Source organism: Phyllostomus discolor, chromosome 5 (genome assembly GCF_004126475.2).
Source record: "Phyllostomus discolor isolate MPI-MPIP mPhyDis1 chromosome 5, mPhyDis1.pri.v3, whole genome shotgun sequence".
Lineage (NCBI taxonomy): Eukaryota > Metazoa > Chordata > Mammalia > Chiroptera > Phyllostomidae > Phyllostomus > Phyllostomus discolor.
Window position 1 is genome coordinate 44,759,635 of NC_040907.2, and position 16,752 is coordinate 44,776,386.

General features: G+C 36.2%; 1 protein-coding gene across 6 annotated transcripts in view; it reads left to right on the forward strand.

Annotated features, from left to right (window-relative positions):
- Window positions 1-16,752, forward strand: part of PATJ (PATJ crumbs cell polarity complex component) — a 331,922-nt gene that overhangs the window by 10,292 nt on the left and 304,878 nt on the right. For 4 of the 6 annotated variants that reach the window (XM_036026193.1, XM_036026198.1, XM_036026197.1 and 1 more), the window contains exons 3-6: window positions 50-216; window positions 9,438-9,632; window positions 11,070-11,206; window positions 15,542-15,737. In XM_036026193.1, the coding sequence (XP_035882086.1) occupies window positions 50-216; window positions 9,438-9,632; window positions 11,070-11,206; window positions 15,542-15,737 (695 nt within the window). Of the gene's footprint in view, window positions 1-49; window positions 217-9,433; window positions 9,633-11,069; window positions 11,207-15,541; window positions 15,738-16,752 lie in introns of all 6 variants that reach the window. The other 2 variants (XM_036026194.1, XM_036026195.1) reach the window with 2 other exon arrangements.

Here is a 16,752-nt window from a genome sequence, read left to right on the forward strand (position 1 = left end):
ATATAGGATGGGATTTAACTTGTACTTTGATTATCTTTCTTCAAATAAGATAAACTGCAGGTCCTGCAAGTTCTTGATCGGCTGAAAATGAAATTGCAGGAGAAGGGTGACACCTCACAGAATGAGAAGCTATCTATGTTTTATGAGACACTAAAGAGTCCTCTCTTCAACCAGATACTCACACTCCAGCAGTCCATCAAGCAACTCAAGGTGCAAGTAAGTTACCCATCATGGTTTCACATGTTCATATATTCAATCTATCAAACAAAGGTAGAAGGAGATAAAGACAGAGAAAACGTGTTTCTAAATACTCTTAATTCAGCAAAGAGATTGCATTAGGACTTGTAATCTGTGAGTATGGTATGCATGAATAGTTTTAAAATGTTGGTAATCATGTGTTTGATTCAGAAATATGGTATTTGTACTTTTTTAAATAAGCAAAGATCAAAGGTGCTTTGAGAATTCACAACTGTTTATTCAAAATTATAAAGTAGTATTTGGTTTAAATATATATATTTTTGATATTTATTAATTTTTATTATTTTAATTATATTTTATTGATAATGCTATTACAGTTGTCCCAATTTTTTTCCCTATATCCCCTCCATCTGGCACCCCCCATTCCCTCAGGCAATCCCCACACCATTGTTCATATCGGTGGGTCATGTATATAAGGTCTTTGGTTATTCCATTTCCTGTACTGTACTTTACATCCCTATGGCTATTCTGTGACTACCTATTTGTACTTCTTGATCCCCTCACCTCTTCACCCATTCCCCCACATTTGGCAACCATCAAACCGCTTTCCATATTCATGATTCTCTCTGTTCTTGCTTAGTTTGTTTTTTCGATTCAATTGTTGATAGATATGTATTTGTTGCCATTTTATTGTCCATAGTTTTGATCTTTTTCTTAAATAAGTCTCTTTAACTTTCATATAATAATGGTTTGGTGATTATGAACTCATTTAAGTTTTTCTTGTCTGGGAAACTCTTTACCTGCCCTTTGATTCTAAATGGTAGCTTTGTTGGGTAGAGCAATCGTGGCTGTATCCTTGCTTTTCATGACTTTGAATATTTCTTGTCAATTCCTTCTAGACCTGCAAAGTTTTTTTTAAGATATCAGCTGACAGTCTTATGGGAACTACCCTGTAGGTAACTAACTGCTTTTCTCTTTTTGCTTTTAAGATTCTCTCTTTATTTGACATTTTAATTATGTGTCTTGGAGGGGGCCTCTTTGCATCCATCCTGTTTGGGACTCTGTGATTCCTGAATTTTCATATCTAAAATTCTTCACCAAATTAGAGAAGTGTTCTTTTATTACTTTTTTCAAATAAATTTCCAGTTTCTTGCTCTTTCTCTTCTCCTCTGGCACCCCAATAATGTGAATGTTGGAATGCTTGTATTTGTCCCAGGGGCTGCTTATATTACCCTTATTTTTTGGTTTCTTGTTTCTTTTTGTTGTTCTGATTGGTTGTTTATTGCTTCCTTATGTTTCAAATCATTGATTTAATTCTTGGCTTTACCCACTCTCTTCTTGTTTCCCTGTAAATTGTTCTTTATTTTAACTAGTGTATCCTTCATTTCTGACTGGATTGTATTTATGCTGTTGAAATCCTCACTAAGTTCCTTGAGCATCCTTAAAACCACTGGTTTGAAATCTGCATTTGATATATTGTTTATCTCCATTTCATTTAGCTCTTTCTCTAGAGTTTTGACCTTTTCTTTCTTTTGGGCCATGTTTCTTCATCTCCTCATTTGGGCAGCCTCCCTGTGCTTGTTTCTGTGTATTATTAGGTAGAGCTGTTATGACCCTCTGCCTTGGAGGCAGGTGTCCTATAGGGTCTGGTGGCACAGACTCCCCTATCACCGAAGTTGGGTACTCAAGATGCGCCCTTTGTGTGTACTCCTCTTGTAGTTGAGCCTTGATTACTATTGGCAGGTCAATGGGGGGGGATTTATCCAGGCTACAAAGACTGGCTGTGACCACTGACCAGTGCCCTCTGCCCTCTGTGGAGGAACTGCTATGCAGGGGCTGGTTGGTGGTGCTCCAGTGTGGTCTGTCGCAGGCTCAGGGATTTCCCAGATAGTGCAGGCCAAGGTCAGCCCCAGCTTGTGCTCTGCTTGGGGCCATCCTGCATAAGTTATAAAGCAATCTGAGGTGGCTGCTGCTTGTGCTTGGCTTGGAGATTCCCAGGCAAAGCCAAATTGTGAATCTAAGCTGGCTGCTGCTAGTGCCAGACCTGGGAATCCTTTGCAAGAAGTATGGGAGACTGGGGGCTCACTGAGGCTGGCTGTTGCTTGTTTGATAGGATTTAGGGAGACGTTGGAGCATGAGCAAAGGGTAGCCATTCATATGGAAAAGTCACCATTAACAGCTTGGGTGGGTGTAAGTTGGGGTAGGTCTCAGGGGTACTCCAGGGATGGACAAACAGTATAAGCCAAGTTGATGGAGTCTCAGATATGGCACCCACCTGCTGACTCTGTGGCTCTGTGGACAAGGTTCTGAAAAGGCACAATGGCCTCTGTTGTCCTTTCCGTCTGTGAGAAAGCCATTCCCCAGTTCCCATCTTAATGCCAGACACTTTAGTTCCTCCCCACATGCTGCTGGTACCTTTCAAGCTTGGTACTGGAGCTTAGAGTGAGGGAGTCCAAGTCCATGTGTGGGTTCTTTAAGAGGAACTGCTTGAGACTCTAGAAGTTTCTTCCACCAGTGCAATCCCCACTAGTTTGCCACCAAAAGTTATGGGGACTTATCTCCCTGGCACTGGAACCCTGTGCTGGGGGCCTGTTGTAGGCCTGAGATTCCTCACTCTGGAGATATCCTTCCCAAATTTTTATCCATCACACGTGGATGCGGGATTAGCCTCTTCCACATCTGTGCCTCTCCTACCAGTCTGGATGGGTATGGTTTCTTTAATTTCATAGTTGTCAGACTTCCATTCAACTTGATTTCTGGTGGTTTTGAGTGATGGTTATTCTATATTTTAGTTGTAAGTTTGATGTGGTTGTGCAAGGAGGTGAGCCATGTTTACCTATACCTCCAATCTTTACTGGAAACCCTGTTAAATGTATCTTCTTCATGAAGTCTTTTTTCCTAGTAAGATGTGGTTAATGCCCTTATACTTCATAATAATTATCAAATAAATATTAAATGTCATAGATAGTCTGATTGGAAAGTCCTTGGACTCAGTATACATGATATTTTTACATTTATATGTCCCCTATAGTACAGTACCTGGACTGTTGCAGGTTCTAAGTATATAATTGTTGAATTATAGGACATATAACACCTCTACTATAAATGATGTAAATTCACAGTTTTAATTTTTTTCTTGGTTGCTATGTTTTGGCATCAGAGATGGTAAATTGATTTAAAGTCATTTAGCCAAGCTTAATCATAGCTATCATATAGATTAAACTTGGGGATAATTTTTAAATGTAATTGGAGATAATGAAGCAGAGTTAAATGAAAATTAACAAAATTTAGGGAAAAATGGTTTCTTGCTGATAAACCAAAGTGCTATCCCAAAAATATTTAGCAAGTGATTTTTAAATAACTAATTAATTATTAAATGATGTTCATATGTCTTTGAGTTTCTTTCTCAAAACCAGAATTCATACATAATTTTGCCCTGGCTGGCGTGGCTTAGTAGATTGAGTGTCAGCCTGTGAACCAAAGAGTTGTGGGCTCGATTCCCAGTCAGGGCACGTACCTGGGTTGTGGGCCAGGTCCCCAGTAGGGGGCACACGAGAGGCAACCACACATTGCTGTTTTTCTCCCTCTCTTCTCCCTCCCATTCTCTAAAAATAAATAAATAAAATCTTAAAAAAAAAAGAATTCATACATAATTTTAGCACTCCCCATAATGAAAGGTTAGCTTTCTTTGTCCCTGGTCCTGGCACCAGCCTTATGTCACAAAGTGAATGCTATTAGTAGCAATAGAGAGATTGGGAAAGATCACTACAATATCACTCTTACTAGACTAGAAGTAGACTTAACTAACTACTCCATTATAACAATCTTTTATATTTATACAGTTTGTAGTTTTTAATACATAATCATATTTTATGCATTCAATTACAAAATTCCCTTGATTATTTTCCTATGAGTGTTTTTATAGAGTTTCTTTTATAGAGTTGATTTTTTTCTATGAGGTCCTATTTATATTTGTTCCTTATTTAATGTTATTCTATTATAGTTGTTCTAATTTTTCCCCCTTTGCCCTCCTCTGCCCAAACCACTCTCCACTCCCACAGTTAGTCTCCACACCATTGTCCATGTCTGTGGGTCATGCATACCTGATTCATTCCTTCTTCTTCTTTCCACCATTATCCCTTCTGGCCACTCTCATTCTGTTCCATGTTTCCATGTCTCTGGTTCTGTTTTGCTCATTAGTTTATTTTGTTCATTAGAGTCCTTTTATAGTGAAATCATATGGTATTTGTCTCTTACTGACTGGCTTACTTCACTTAGCATAATATTTTCCAGATCCATCCATGCTGTCTCACAAGGTAGGAGTTCCTTCTTTTTTTTTTTTCTGTGTAGTATTCCACACAGATTGTGTCAGTGTACCACAGATTTTTGATCCACTTACCTGCTAATGGGCACTTAGGCTGTTTCCAGCACTTGGCTATTATAGATAGTGCTGCTATGAACATAGGGCTGCTTAAGTTCTTTTGAATTGGTGTTTTGAGATTTTTAGGGTATATTCCCAGCAGTGGAATTGCTGGGTCAAAAGGCAGTTCCATTTTTAATTTTTTGAGGAAATTCCATACTATTTTCCACAGTGGCTGCACCAGTCTGCATTCCCACCAACAGTCCGGTAGAGTTCCCTTTTCTCCACATCCTCACCAGCACTTATTTGTTAATGATGGCCATTCTGACAGGTGTAAGGTGATTCTTATGGTGTTTTTTAATTTGCATCTCTCTGATGGCTAGTGATGTTGACCATTTTTTCATGTGTCTATGGGCCGTCTGTATTTCCTCCTTGGAAAAGTGTCTGTTCAGATCTTTTGCCCATTTTTTAATTGGATTGTTGTCTTCCTGGTGTTGAGTTATATGAGTTCTTTATATATTTTGGAGAGTAAACCCTTGTCTGATGTATCATTGTCAAATATCTTCTCCCTTTGAACATATTTGACAATGATATGTTCCCTTTGAAAAGGGAACATTTGGTTCCCTTTTCATTTTGACGATGGTTGCTTTAGCCATGCAGAAAATTCTGAATTTGATGTAGTCCCATTTGTTTACTTTTTCCCTTTATTTCCCTTGCCCTAGGAGATATATGGGAAGAATATTGCTATGTGGGATATCTGAAATTTTACTGCCTATGTTTTTCTGTAGGACTTTTATGGTATCATGACTTATATTTAAGTATTTTATCTATTTTGAGCTTATTCTGGTATATGGTATAAGTTTGTGGTCTAGTTTCATTTTCTTTTGCATGTCCCAGTCCAGTTCTCACAACGCCATTTATTCAAGAGACTATTTTCACTCCATTTTATGCTTATGCCCTCTTCGTCAAATATTAATAGACCATAGAGACATGGGTTTATTTCTGGGCTCTTGATTCTGGTCCATTGATCTATGTGCCTGTTCTTATGCTAGTGCCAGACTGTTTTGATTACAGTTGCCATGTAGTATACTTTTATATCAGGTATTGTGATCCATCCAATTTTATTCTTCTTTCTCAAAATTTCTGAGGCTTTTCAGGGCCTTTTTTGGTTTTATATAATTTTTTGGAGTATTTGTTCCATATCAGTGAAATATGCTATTGGTATTTTAATAGAAATTGCATTGAATCTTTTTTTTAAAGATTTTATTTATTTATTTTTAGAGAGAGGGGAAGGGAGGGAGAAAAAGGGAGAGAAACATTGGTGCACGCATGAGAAATACATCAACTAGTTGCCTCTCACATGCACCAAACTAAGGACCTGGCCTGAAACCCAGGCATGTGCCCCAACTGGGAATTGAACCTGTGACCTTCCTGTTCACAGGCTGGTGCTCAATCCAGTAAGCCACACCACTCTGGGCAGAATTACATTGAATCTATAGATTGCTTTGGGTAGTATGACATTTTAATGTTAATTCTTCCTATCCGTTAACATGGTATATGCTTCCATTAATTTGTATCTTCCTCAGTTTCTTTCATCAGCATTCTGTAGTTTTCCTAGTTTTACCTCCATGGCTAGATTTATTCCTAGGTACTTTATTTTTCTTGTTGCTTAGGAAATGGGATTTTTCCTCCTAGATTCTCTTTCTGATAGTTCATTGTTGGTGAACAAAAATGCCAGCAATTTTTGAATATTGATTTTGTCCTACTACTTTGCCAAATTCTCTTATTAGGCCAAGTAGATTTTTTTGTGGAGACTATAGGATTTTCTATGTACACTCTCATGTCATCTGCAAATAATGATAGCTTTACTTCCTCCTTTCTAATTTTGATGCCTTTTATTTCTTTTTCTTGTCTGATTGCTGTGGTTAGAATTTCCAGTACTACGTTAAATAAGAGTGGTGTAAGCTGGAGCCCTTGTCTTGTTCCTGGTCTTAAGGGAAATCTTTCAGTTTTTGCCTATTGAATATGATGTTGGCAGTAGGTTTCTTGTATATGGCGTTTATTATGTTGAGGTATGCTCCCTCTTTTCCTACTTTGTTGAGGTTTTTTATCATAAATGGGTGCTGGATTTTATCAAATGCTTTTTCGGTGTCTATTGATGTGATCATGTAGTTTTTATCCTTCATTTTGTTTATGTGATGTGTTACATTTTTGGATTTGTAAATATTGTACCATCCTTCCATCCCTGACATAAATCCCACTTGATCATGGTGTATGATCTTTTTAATGTATGGCTGCACCCAGATTGGCAATATTTTGTTGAGGATTTTAGCATCTATGTTCATTAGAGATATTGGCCTATAATTTTCTTTGTTGTGACTTTACTTGGCTTTGGAATTAGGATAACATTGGCCTCGTAAAAAGAGTTAAGGAGTCTTTCCTGTTCTTGAATTTTTTGGAATAATTCAAGAAGAATATGAGTTAGTTCTTCCCTGAATATTTGGTAAAATTTGCTTGTGAAGCCATCCAGTCCAGGTCTTTTGTGTGCTGAGAGTTTTTTGATTACTGCTTCAATTTCACCAGGTATCAGTCTATTCAGGTTTTCTGCTCCTTCTTAATTCAGTTTTGGAAGATTGTATGTCTCTAGATATTTATTCACTTTGCCTACATTGTCCAATTTTTGGCATGTAGTTCATGGTAATTTCTTACATTCCTTTGTATTTCTGTGGTATCAGTTGTTACTTCTTTTTCATTTCTGATTTTAATTTTTTAGGTTACCTCTCTTTTTCTCCTGATGAGTCTGGTTAAAGGTGTGTCAATTTTGTTTATCTTTTCAAAGAACCAACTCCTGGATTCACTGATCCTTTGAATTGCTTTTGTAGTCCCTGTCATTTAATTCTGCTGTGATCTTGATTATTTCCTTCTTTCTATTTCCTCTGGGCTTTGTGTGTCATTGTTCCTCTGGTTCTTTTAGATGTAGGGTTAGGTTGTTTATCTGAGGTTTTTGTCTTCTTTAGGTAGGCCTAGATTGCTATAAACTTCCCTCTCAGGATGGCCTTCACTGTGTCCCATAGGTCTTGAGTTGTTGCCTGTTCATTTTCATGTTTCCAGAAACTTTTTTATTTCTTTTTTGATCTCATTGTTAACCCATTCATTATTAAATAACATAATGAATTTGAATGTTTTTGAATGTTTTTGAGTCTTTTTCCTTGAGGTTGGTTTCCTTGGTTTCTGTTTTCAAGCCATTGTGATCCGTGAAGATGTTTGATATGATTTCAATTTTGTTGAATTTTTTAAGGCTTGTTTTGGGCCGTATCATGTGGTCTGTCTTTGAAAATAATCCATGTGCATTTGAAAAAAATGTATACTTGCTTCCTTGGGATGCAATGCTCTGTAAATATCAACTAAGTCTATTTGATCTAATGCGTCATTCAATGTCACAATATCCTTGTTGATTTTTTGATTGGATGATTTGTTCATCATTGACAGTGGGGTATTACAATTTCCTATGATGACCATATTGCTGTTGATCTCCTTCTTAAAGTCCTCTAAGATTTTCCTTATATATTTAGATGCTCCTATGTTGGGTGCATATATGTTTACAAGGGTTGTATCCTCTTGCTGGACAACTCCCTTAAGTATTATGTACTGACCTTCTTTGTCTCTTGTTATGGTCTTTGTTTTGAAGTCTATTTTGTCCGATATAAGTATTGCTATGCCAGCTTTAAAACAATTTTTTTTATTCATTGATTTTAAAGAAAGAAAGAGGAAGGGAGAGAAACATCAATTTGCTATTCCACTTATGATGCTTTCATTATTTGAGTCTTGTATGTGCCCTGTTTGGGGATCAAACCTACAACCTTGGTGTATTGGGATTATGCTCCAACCAACTGAACTACCTAGCTAGGGCTTATTTACATTTGTTCTTGATATTACCTTTATGTTGGCACTCATATCAACCAATGATATTTTTATGTTTTTTCCAAAAACTTTATTTATTTATTCATTTTCAGGTAGAGGGGCAGGGGAAGGAGTAAGAGAGGGAGAGAAACACCAATGTGTGCGAGAGAAACATCAGTTGGTTGCCTCTTGCATGCCCCCAACTGGGGCACATCCCACAACCCAGGCATGCACTCCAACTGGGAATTGAACCAGCAACATTTTGTTTTGCAAGCTGGTTCTCGATCCACTGAGCCATACCTGCTGGGGCTTAGCCAATGATTTTTTAAAAATAAACCCCTGTTTTTCTGTTCCCTGTAATTATAGGATTCTTTACATTTTTGTACTAATGTTTGAGTGGCTCTGCAACTCATTTGCTACTACTTTTGGGTGAGTTACTTAGCTCCTATATGCTTCAGTTTTCAAGTTCACAAAATGGAATAATATTTCATAGGGCAGTTGTAAGGATTAAATGAGGTTGAGGTAATATGTAAGAGTTTTGGTATAGTATTTTGGTCAAAGCAAGTGCTCAGTAAATACTGTAATTGTTATTTCTATTCCATACTACCTACAGATCTTTTCTGGCTCCCCACATGGAAATATACAGATAAATGCAAAAGGACTTAGTGTCTTACGTGCCTGTTTATATGTATCTGTGTATGTGAAGTGTAATGAACTGTAGTACATGCTGCTAACTTGAGGTAATGATGGAAAGCAGGAAGTAAGAACACATTTTCAGATGTTAAACATTTGTGTAACACTAAATAAAATTTATAGCTTTATAAATACACAGATACATGTATCTATACCTTTTTTATTCACATGTATATGTTTAACATGAAAATTACATGTGATGGGTAAGATATAATATTTAATAAATAGAAATAATTTGTTTTTTTCCAGGTTGCTGTTGATTCTCTTTTGTTTTTCTCTCCAACAGCTCAGTCATATACCTTCAGATTGTTCGGCCAACTTTGATTTTTCAAGGAAAGGTTTATTAGTGTTCACGGATGGTGCCATTACTAATGGGAATGCCCAGCGGTCCACTAATAACTTGACTGTATCAGGATTATTTCCTTGGACCCCTAAGTCAGGAAATGAGGACTTTAACTCAATCATTCAGCAGATGGCACAGGTAAATTTATATCTTCTCATGGGAATATTGTGCTTATTTTTTCTGTTAGAGATTTTAAAAACTACACTCACTGTTTTTGTCTTAAAATGTATTATGTGTTTTCTTTGCTTATGTTTTCATATTATTAGGAGGAATTGATAATATTTTCTAATCTGTTGAAAATTCATTACCTTAAAATTATATAAGGAAATATCCATTGTGGTAAGGAGAGATTTTAGATAATTATTCTAATTTGACACATCTCTACACTTGTAAGGAAAGAGATTTTTATGATTTTGATCATAGGAGGAAAATTAATATGTATATAGGTGATGAAACTCTTTTGAAACTATTTTTAATTTCATATCAAAACAATTAGTGGGAGTCAGAACTAAAACAATTAGGAAAATCTAGGGAAACATTTAAAAGAGTAATCTAGTTTTCTAATACCTATTAAAAATCAAATAATAGTTTAGGATATGTTTTGTGTTTTTCACCTCATCTTTTGATATGTCTTAAAAAATGAAAATTGAGTTTGAAAGTTAAAAAGACTCTGTCTAAGGTGTGATCATTAAATAATGTTTTATACCTGATTCCTTTTTGACTTTATAGCCCTATCCCCTTAATAAAATAATTATTTTGACTAATAATTATTTCTGTGTGATGCTTTTATAAGTTGATGACATTCATGAAGTTCTCATGGTATAAATGCAATTACTAAAGCAATAAAATACTTGATAATCTTTTGAATTGAACTATTAAAATAGAATATTAATTTAGCACAATTGAGTTAAAAACAATAAATAATGCATCTGTTTCTGATTTAGGCTAAACACTAGCATATTTTTGATATGTCTAATTTTCTTTCCTCATTTAAAAACATATTTTGCATCAAGAGAATTTAGAGAAATTCAGTGTAAAAAGTCATTTAGAATATACTGTGGGAAAAGACATTGGACTTTCTTTTTTTTAAGGTTTTATTTCTTTATTTTTAGAGAAGGGGAAAGGAGGGAGACTGAGAGAAAGAGAAACATGGGTGTATGGTTGCTTCTCACATGCCCCCTGCTGGGGACCTGGCCTGCAGCCCCGGCATATGCTCTGACTGGGAATCAAACCAGTGACCCTTTGGTTCACAGGCCGGTGCTCAGTCCACTGAGCCACACCAGCCAAGGCTTGGACTTTTTATCCAGTTTGGGATTCATGTCATAATGTGAATGAAATGTGAAAGCACCTCTTCTGTTCCCTGAGGTTGTAGAATACTGCACATTTCCTCTTGTTCTACTGAAAGTAATCAAGTGCAAGGATTTTCAGAAGTAATTTATTACTGAAATACTGAGTTTATCTGACTTTATAGAGATGATTTAGGAGAAGCTGTTTTTTGTGCTGTTCACAGAATGGCAATTTCAGTTTTTTATTAAATGTACTTCATTGACTTTAAAAAACATTCTCCTTTTTTAGGGCCGGCAAATTGAATATATAGATATAGAACGGCCTTCAACTGGAGGCCTTGGATTCAGTGTGGTGGCCCTTAGAAGTCAAAATCTGGAAGTTGCTATCTTCGTGAAGGAAGTGCAGCCAGGGAGTATAGCAGACAGGTGAGGAAAATGGTCATTTTGTGTTTTGTTAACCTTTTTTCTGGCAATTCTGAGAAAGAGAATAAGAAACTAATAGTAAAAACAGTAACAATGGCAGTGAACACTTAACTTTCCCTCTTCCATTTGTCAGGCCTTATGCAGACATTCCCACACATACTTGTGGTTACCGTCTAGCTTCCGGTATACTACTCCATGTTACAGATGAGAGAGCTGAGTTTCAGAGAGGTTCAGAGCTATTAATACGGGAACCATGATGTGATTCTAAGCCTGTCTGACCACAAAGCTAGTATTCTTTCTACTCCACCACACTCTCTCACAATTGATAATATTCTAATAAATATGCATGATGCCAAGTAAGTACTAGATTTATCAAGGGGATCACTTTGTAATGCATATGAATCCCTAATAATTATGCTATATATCTGAAACTAATATAATATTGAATATCAGCTGTAATTGAAAAATTAAAAAACATAAAAACTATTATTAGGATATAATTTAATAACAAATGTTACCATTTTTTAAAAAATATTTTATTTATTTTTAGAGAGAGAGGAAAGGAAGAAGAAAGAGAGGGAGAGAAACATCAGTGTGTGGTTGCCTCTCACACACCTCCTGCTGAGGGCCCCGACCTGGCCCGCAACCCAGGCATGTGCCTTGACTGGGAATAAAACCTGCGATCCTTTGGTTCGCAGGCAGGCACTTAATCCAATGAGCCACACCAGCCAGGGCCAAATGTTACCATTTTCAAGTGTGCAGTTCGGTAGTTCTTAGTGTATTTTCCATGCTTTATAACCATTTTAGAGTCAACCCATATGTCACAGTTACTCTCTACAAAACGATCTATAATTACCAGTCAGGGTAAACACTTCCCAAAAGAGGAGTTTGATATTTGGGTGCATAACAAAACTTGACCAAGGCTAAGGAGTCAGGAAGCCACCTGACTGGAGGCAGTGGTGCTTGAAGGCAATTTTGAGAGGAGACTGTAGAGTCTTCAGAGAGCAGAATGTGTTGGGAGAGGAATGAAGAGTCTCTCTTGACAAGTAGCCCTATGGAGAGATGGAACATATCTTCTGTCTTCGGAATGTGGCCAGTACTTGTGTGGGAGCTTAATGCAAGATCATGTGAGAAAAAGCTAGAAGACAAGTAACCATGAGGCATGCTGGACCAGGGGTGTCCAACCTGTGGCCCAAGGGCCACATGTGGCCCACAATGGCTATGAATGTGACCCAACATAAATTGTAAATTTACTTAAAACCTTTTTATTTGCTGATCAGTTTTTGTTAGTTTTTGTGTATTTAATGTGTGGCCCAAGGCAACTCTTCTTCCAGTGTGGCCCAGAGACCCCAAAATGTTAGACACCCTTCTAAGTTTATATTAAATTGTCTTTATGATCAGTTTTTCCTTTCTGCTCAGGACTGTCCACATAGAACTGTTATTTAAGGAGCTTTCCTAAGACCTATTGACTCTCAAGGTCATGGAAGTCCATTATTTTTGAGTATTGTAATGGAGAGACAAGAATTAGGCTCCTCTTGAATGGAAAGTGTGAATTCAATTTTATATACGTATAATGGGGAGTGAAATTATAAATAATAGTGGCTGGACATGTAAAGTACAGTATAAGGAACATAGTCAATAATATTGTAATAACTATATATGGTGCCAGGTAGGTACGAGACTTGTGGTGGGGGGCAAATCACTCCATTCTGTACACCTAAACCTAATATAATATTGAATGTCAACTGTAATTACAAAATTTAAAAAGTTTTTTTTAAAGGAAAAACATAGTAGCCATAAAACTAATTTTCAACTTTCAAATGCATTAAAATCATTTTTTCCAGGAGACCTCTCTGCAGCTTATTTATTTTGGTTTGAATTTATATTCCTTGAAAAGAACTAACTGGAAAGAAATGGAGTGTCCTGAGAGTCTGGGAAAGGTAGATTAAAACAGATCGATTTCCAGAAACTAGAAAACCTGAAAATGAGTAAATTAAAGACCAATTTTATGTCCAATGAGTTACATCAGGGTTGAAAAGACTCGAGAGCAATTCATTCATTTGGGATTAAGTAAGAGATTTGCTTTAATGAACAATCTGTGAAGAGGTTAGAGGAAAGAGGCCATTGGAGATGGGAAAATGGAAGTGATCCCTGCATATTGTCCTATAGTGGTCACATTTCAAAATAAATATTTTTTTAAGACTAGGGAATAGTTTACAAGCAACATTCTCAATTTTAAAAATATATGTTTCAGAATTATGAAAATCATTATGAAAGTTTTACATGCATATATTAGAAAATTATAAAATATAAAAATAAATCAAGTTCCCCTATCCTCCCCCCAAAAAACCTCTTGGATTTTGACCACCCTGAGACAACTAAGAAAAACATTAGAATGTTTTCTTTTTATAAAGGCAGGTAGTAGATTATATACAATTTTACATTTTCTTCTTTTTTTAATATAACATAAACCTTTCCTAATACTAATAAAAGGGTGTATAAGCAACATTTTTAATGGTACGTGATCTCTTGTGAGCACCACCCACAATTTCGGCATCAAAAATGCAAATATCCAGCTTGCTAGTTGCAAAGGAGAATCTAAAACCTATCAGTTCCTGTCCTCAGGAAGTTTAAAATCTAATAAAGGATTTAGTGAGGTCTGTTGACAGCATACATAGTATAAATGAATATTCAGTGAGTGATAAATGAGTGGTTCAGAATACCCCGATAAAGTGGTAAGTTGGGTGGGGAGAGGAAGAGGATGGGGAGAGGAACAGGCAGAAGGAGAGACACGCGCTTAGCTGGATTGTGGAGGGTGGATTCAATCTGGCTGAGCGGAGTGGAAGGGCATGAGAGAGGGAGGAAACCAAGAGTTGAGAGGGAAAGAGATCAGAATAGTTTTTTTTTTTTTTTTTTAAGTGTGTATGTAGGGAGGAAGCCACTTAGAAGAGTTCTTTGGGACCAAATACAGAGACCTTTGAATACCAGCCAAGTTTACCCTGTGTCCTAGAGGTCAGAAGTTATCAAATTCTGCTCCTTGACAAAGTTTTGCTGAATCTGGTGTGACCTGAGAAAAAATAAAGGCAATATAATGGAATTTTCGGAATTCAAATTTGTGAATCAGAATATTCTGTTTTGGGTTAAATCTTTTCTCTGGGAGATTTTATATTTTGAAGGGTAAAAATGTCCTTTTATCAAGTAATCATGACAAGAGTTTCTTTTTCTTTGACTGTTTTTATTGGTCAATAAACATAGATAATTATCACATATTTCTGAGTTGGCAAAGACAAGCACAGGAGAGCTTAGAAGAATAAACTTTGAGGAATTTTGCAAGTTAGGTTTTAGGTATCTGATAAGGATCTCCTTGGAGGGTTGGCAGTGGGAAAGAAAGACAGAGATGGGTAGATGCAAGAGAGATAAGCAATGATAAGGAAGCATTAAGTGGTAATGGAGAAACCAGGAGAGGAGGACTGGTGACTAGGAGATAATAAGGTCAAACACAGTAAACCAGGATAGAGTAAATCCTAGGATAGTCTTAGGATGCCCTTTAACTCAAGTTATAAAGAGTGTGCTTCAGACCCAGGCTGCTTAGGTAAGATGCTAAGCTTCTTCTAGGCTTCAGTTTCTGGCTTGTAAAATTTAAGTAATCTGAAAGGTGATTAAGATGATTAGATGACATAATACATGTAAAGCATTTAGCACAGTACCTGGCTCATAATAAGTGCTCAGTAAATGTTGACTATAATAATGACTCTTTTTTTACTTAAGCGATTTTGCTAATTTCTTTTTAAAATAATCTCTTTTATCTTGGTTAGCAGTTGAGAGATGGGTACTTAGAGGAGAGAGAAGGCCTTAGAAACAGATTAGGAAGTAAGTAACCTCTGAAGATTTTTAATCTCTGAGGAATCTTCTAGAGAAGAGATTATTGATGAAATTGAGAATTTAGTTACCCTGCTTGGTATATGTTGAAGTCAGATTGGAAGGGGTTCAGGAGTATGGGGTTCAGGAGTACAGGGTCCATGCAATCAAGGTGGTCAGTGTCCATACTTATAAAACCTTGGCAGTGGGGCCTTATATATTGTTTTTGCTTATTTTTCTAACCAAATAGCTTTTAAAATGTACATGTGTGTGTCAAGATGTATTACTAAATGGGTTAATAAGCTAATAAATGCTTTGATGTAAAGCATTCTAAAAAGCTGTGTTAAATAATTGAAAAATTTGAATATATGTACTAAATAAAGTAGTACCACTTAAAAAAACTGTTTAACTTGAATAATAGATTTTTAAAAATCAGGCTATTATATCATGTAAAACAAAATTTTCTTTTATTTCACCAAGGGATCAAAGGTTAAAGGAAAATGACCAAATATTGGCGATTAATCATACACCCCTGGATCAGAACATCTCCCACCAGCAAGCAATTGCATTGCTACAACAAACCACTGGGTGTTTGAGTCTGGTTGTGGCCAGGGAGCCAGTCCACACAAAAAGCAGCACTTCGACCAGCCTAACCGATACAGTTCTCCCTGAAACAGTGAGTTGCAGATTTGGAAAAAGACTTAATTTTGAATTATGCCATTGATTTTAAGACATTTAGAAGGTGTCATTTGACTTGCCATAGTTTAAGATGATCATATTTGCAAGTGCAGCATTAGCGTAGTGAACAAGATATTCCATGGAGGGCTTTTGTTTTGTTTTCAGTGCCCTCTGACTCTCCTTATTTAAAATGATTGTTTAATACAGAGGATAAATTGTAGTAGTGGGTATAATTTATTTGGTGATGGAAAAAGTCTTATGTTCCTTGGTGATATCAATTAAGCTGAGAGTTTTTATTACAGATTTATTACTGAATATCTTAAGATTTGGTTATTTCAAAAACAGTATTTCTATAAATTATATTGGATAATATGACTAGATTATTGATAACTGCACCAGTGTAGAAGTTTTTCTCTTTTTTTTCATGTAAGGATGAAAACAGTTCAAAAGAATTAAGGCATATGTCTCTTTTGGGAATCTTTAAACTTGCTTAATAACATTTTACAGATTTTGGCCTGCGTCTTCAGAATGTAAGCGGATAAATCTTACTTTGTTATAACACTAAGTGCTAGCTGATTTATTTAATTTTCATTCATTGGGACAAAAGGAAAAATAGACTGGGTACAGTATAAGGTCACAACACAAATTAATGTATAGACATTTTTCCTGTTATAATCAGTAAGACTTATACAGCACAATTTACATAATAAACAGAATGAATAAATTGGGCAATTGCTTAGCATGGTGGTTAAGAACAAGGGCTCTGGGTCAGGCTAAAGTGGGTTCAAGTCCAGTTCTCCACTTCCTGGTTATGTCATACTGGGTAGATTTATTGACCTCTCCACACCTCAGTTTCTTCATCTGTTACATGGAACTAATTACAGGGTCTACCTCATAGAAGTGTTGGGAGAATTAAATGAGAATGCATGTGAAGAGTTAACTCAGCACAGTGCCTGGTGCAGAGTATAGACTTTATGACTATTAGCTGCTATGAATTCAGGTACATTTTAGGA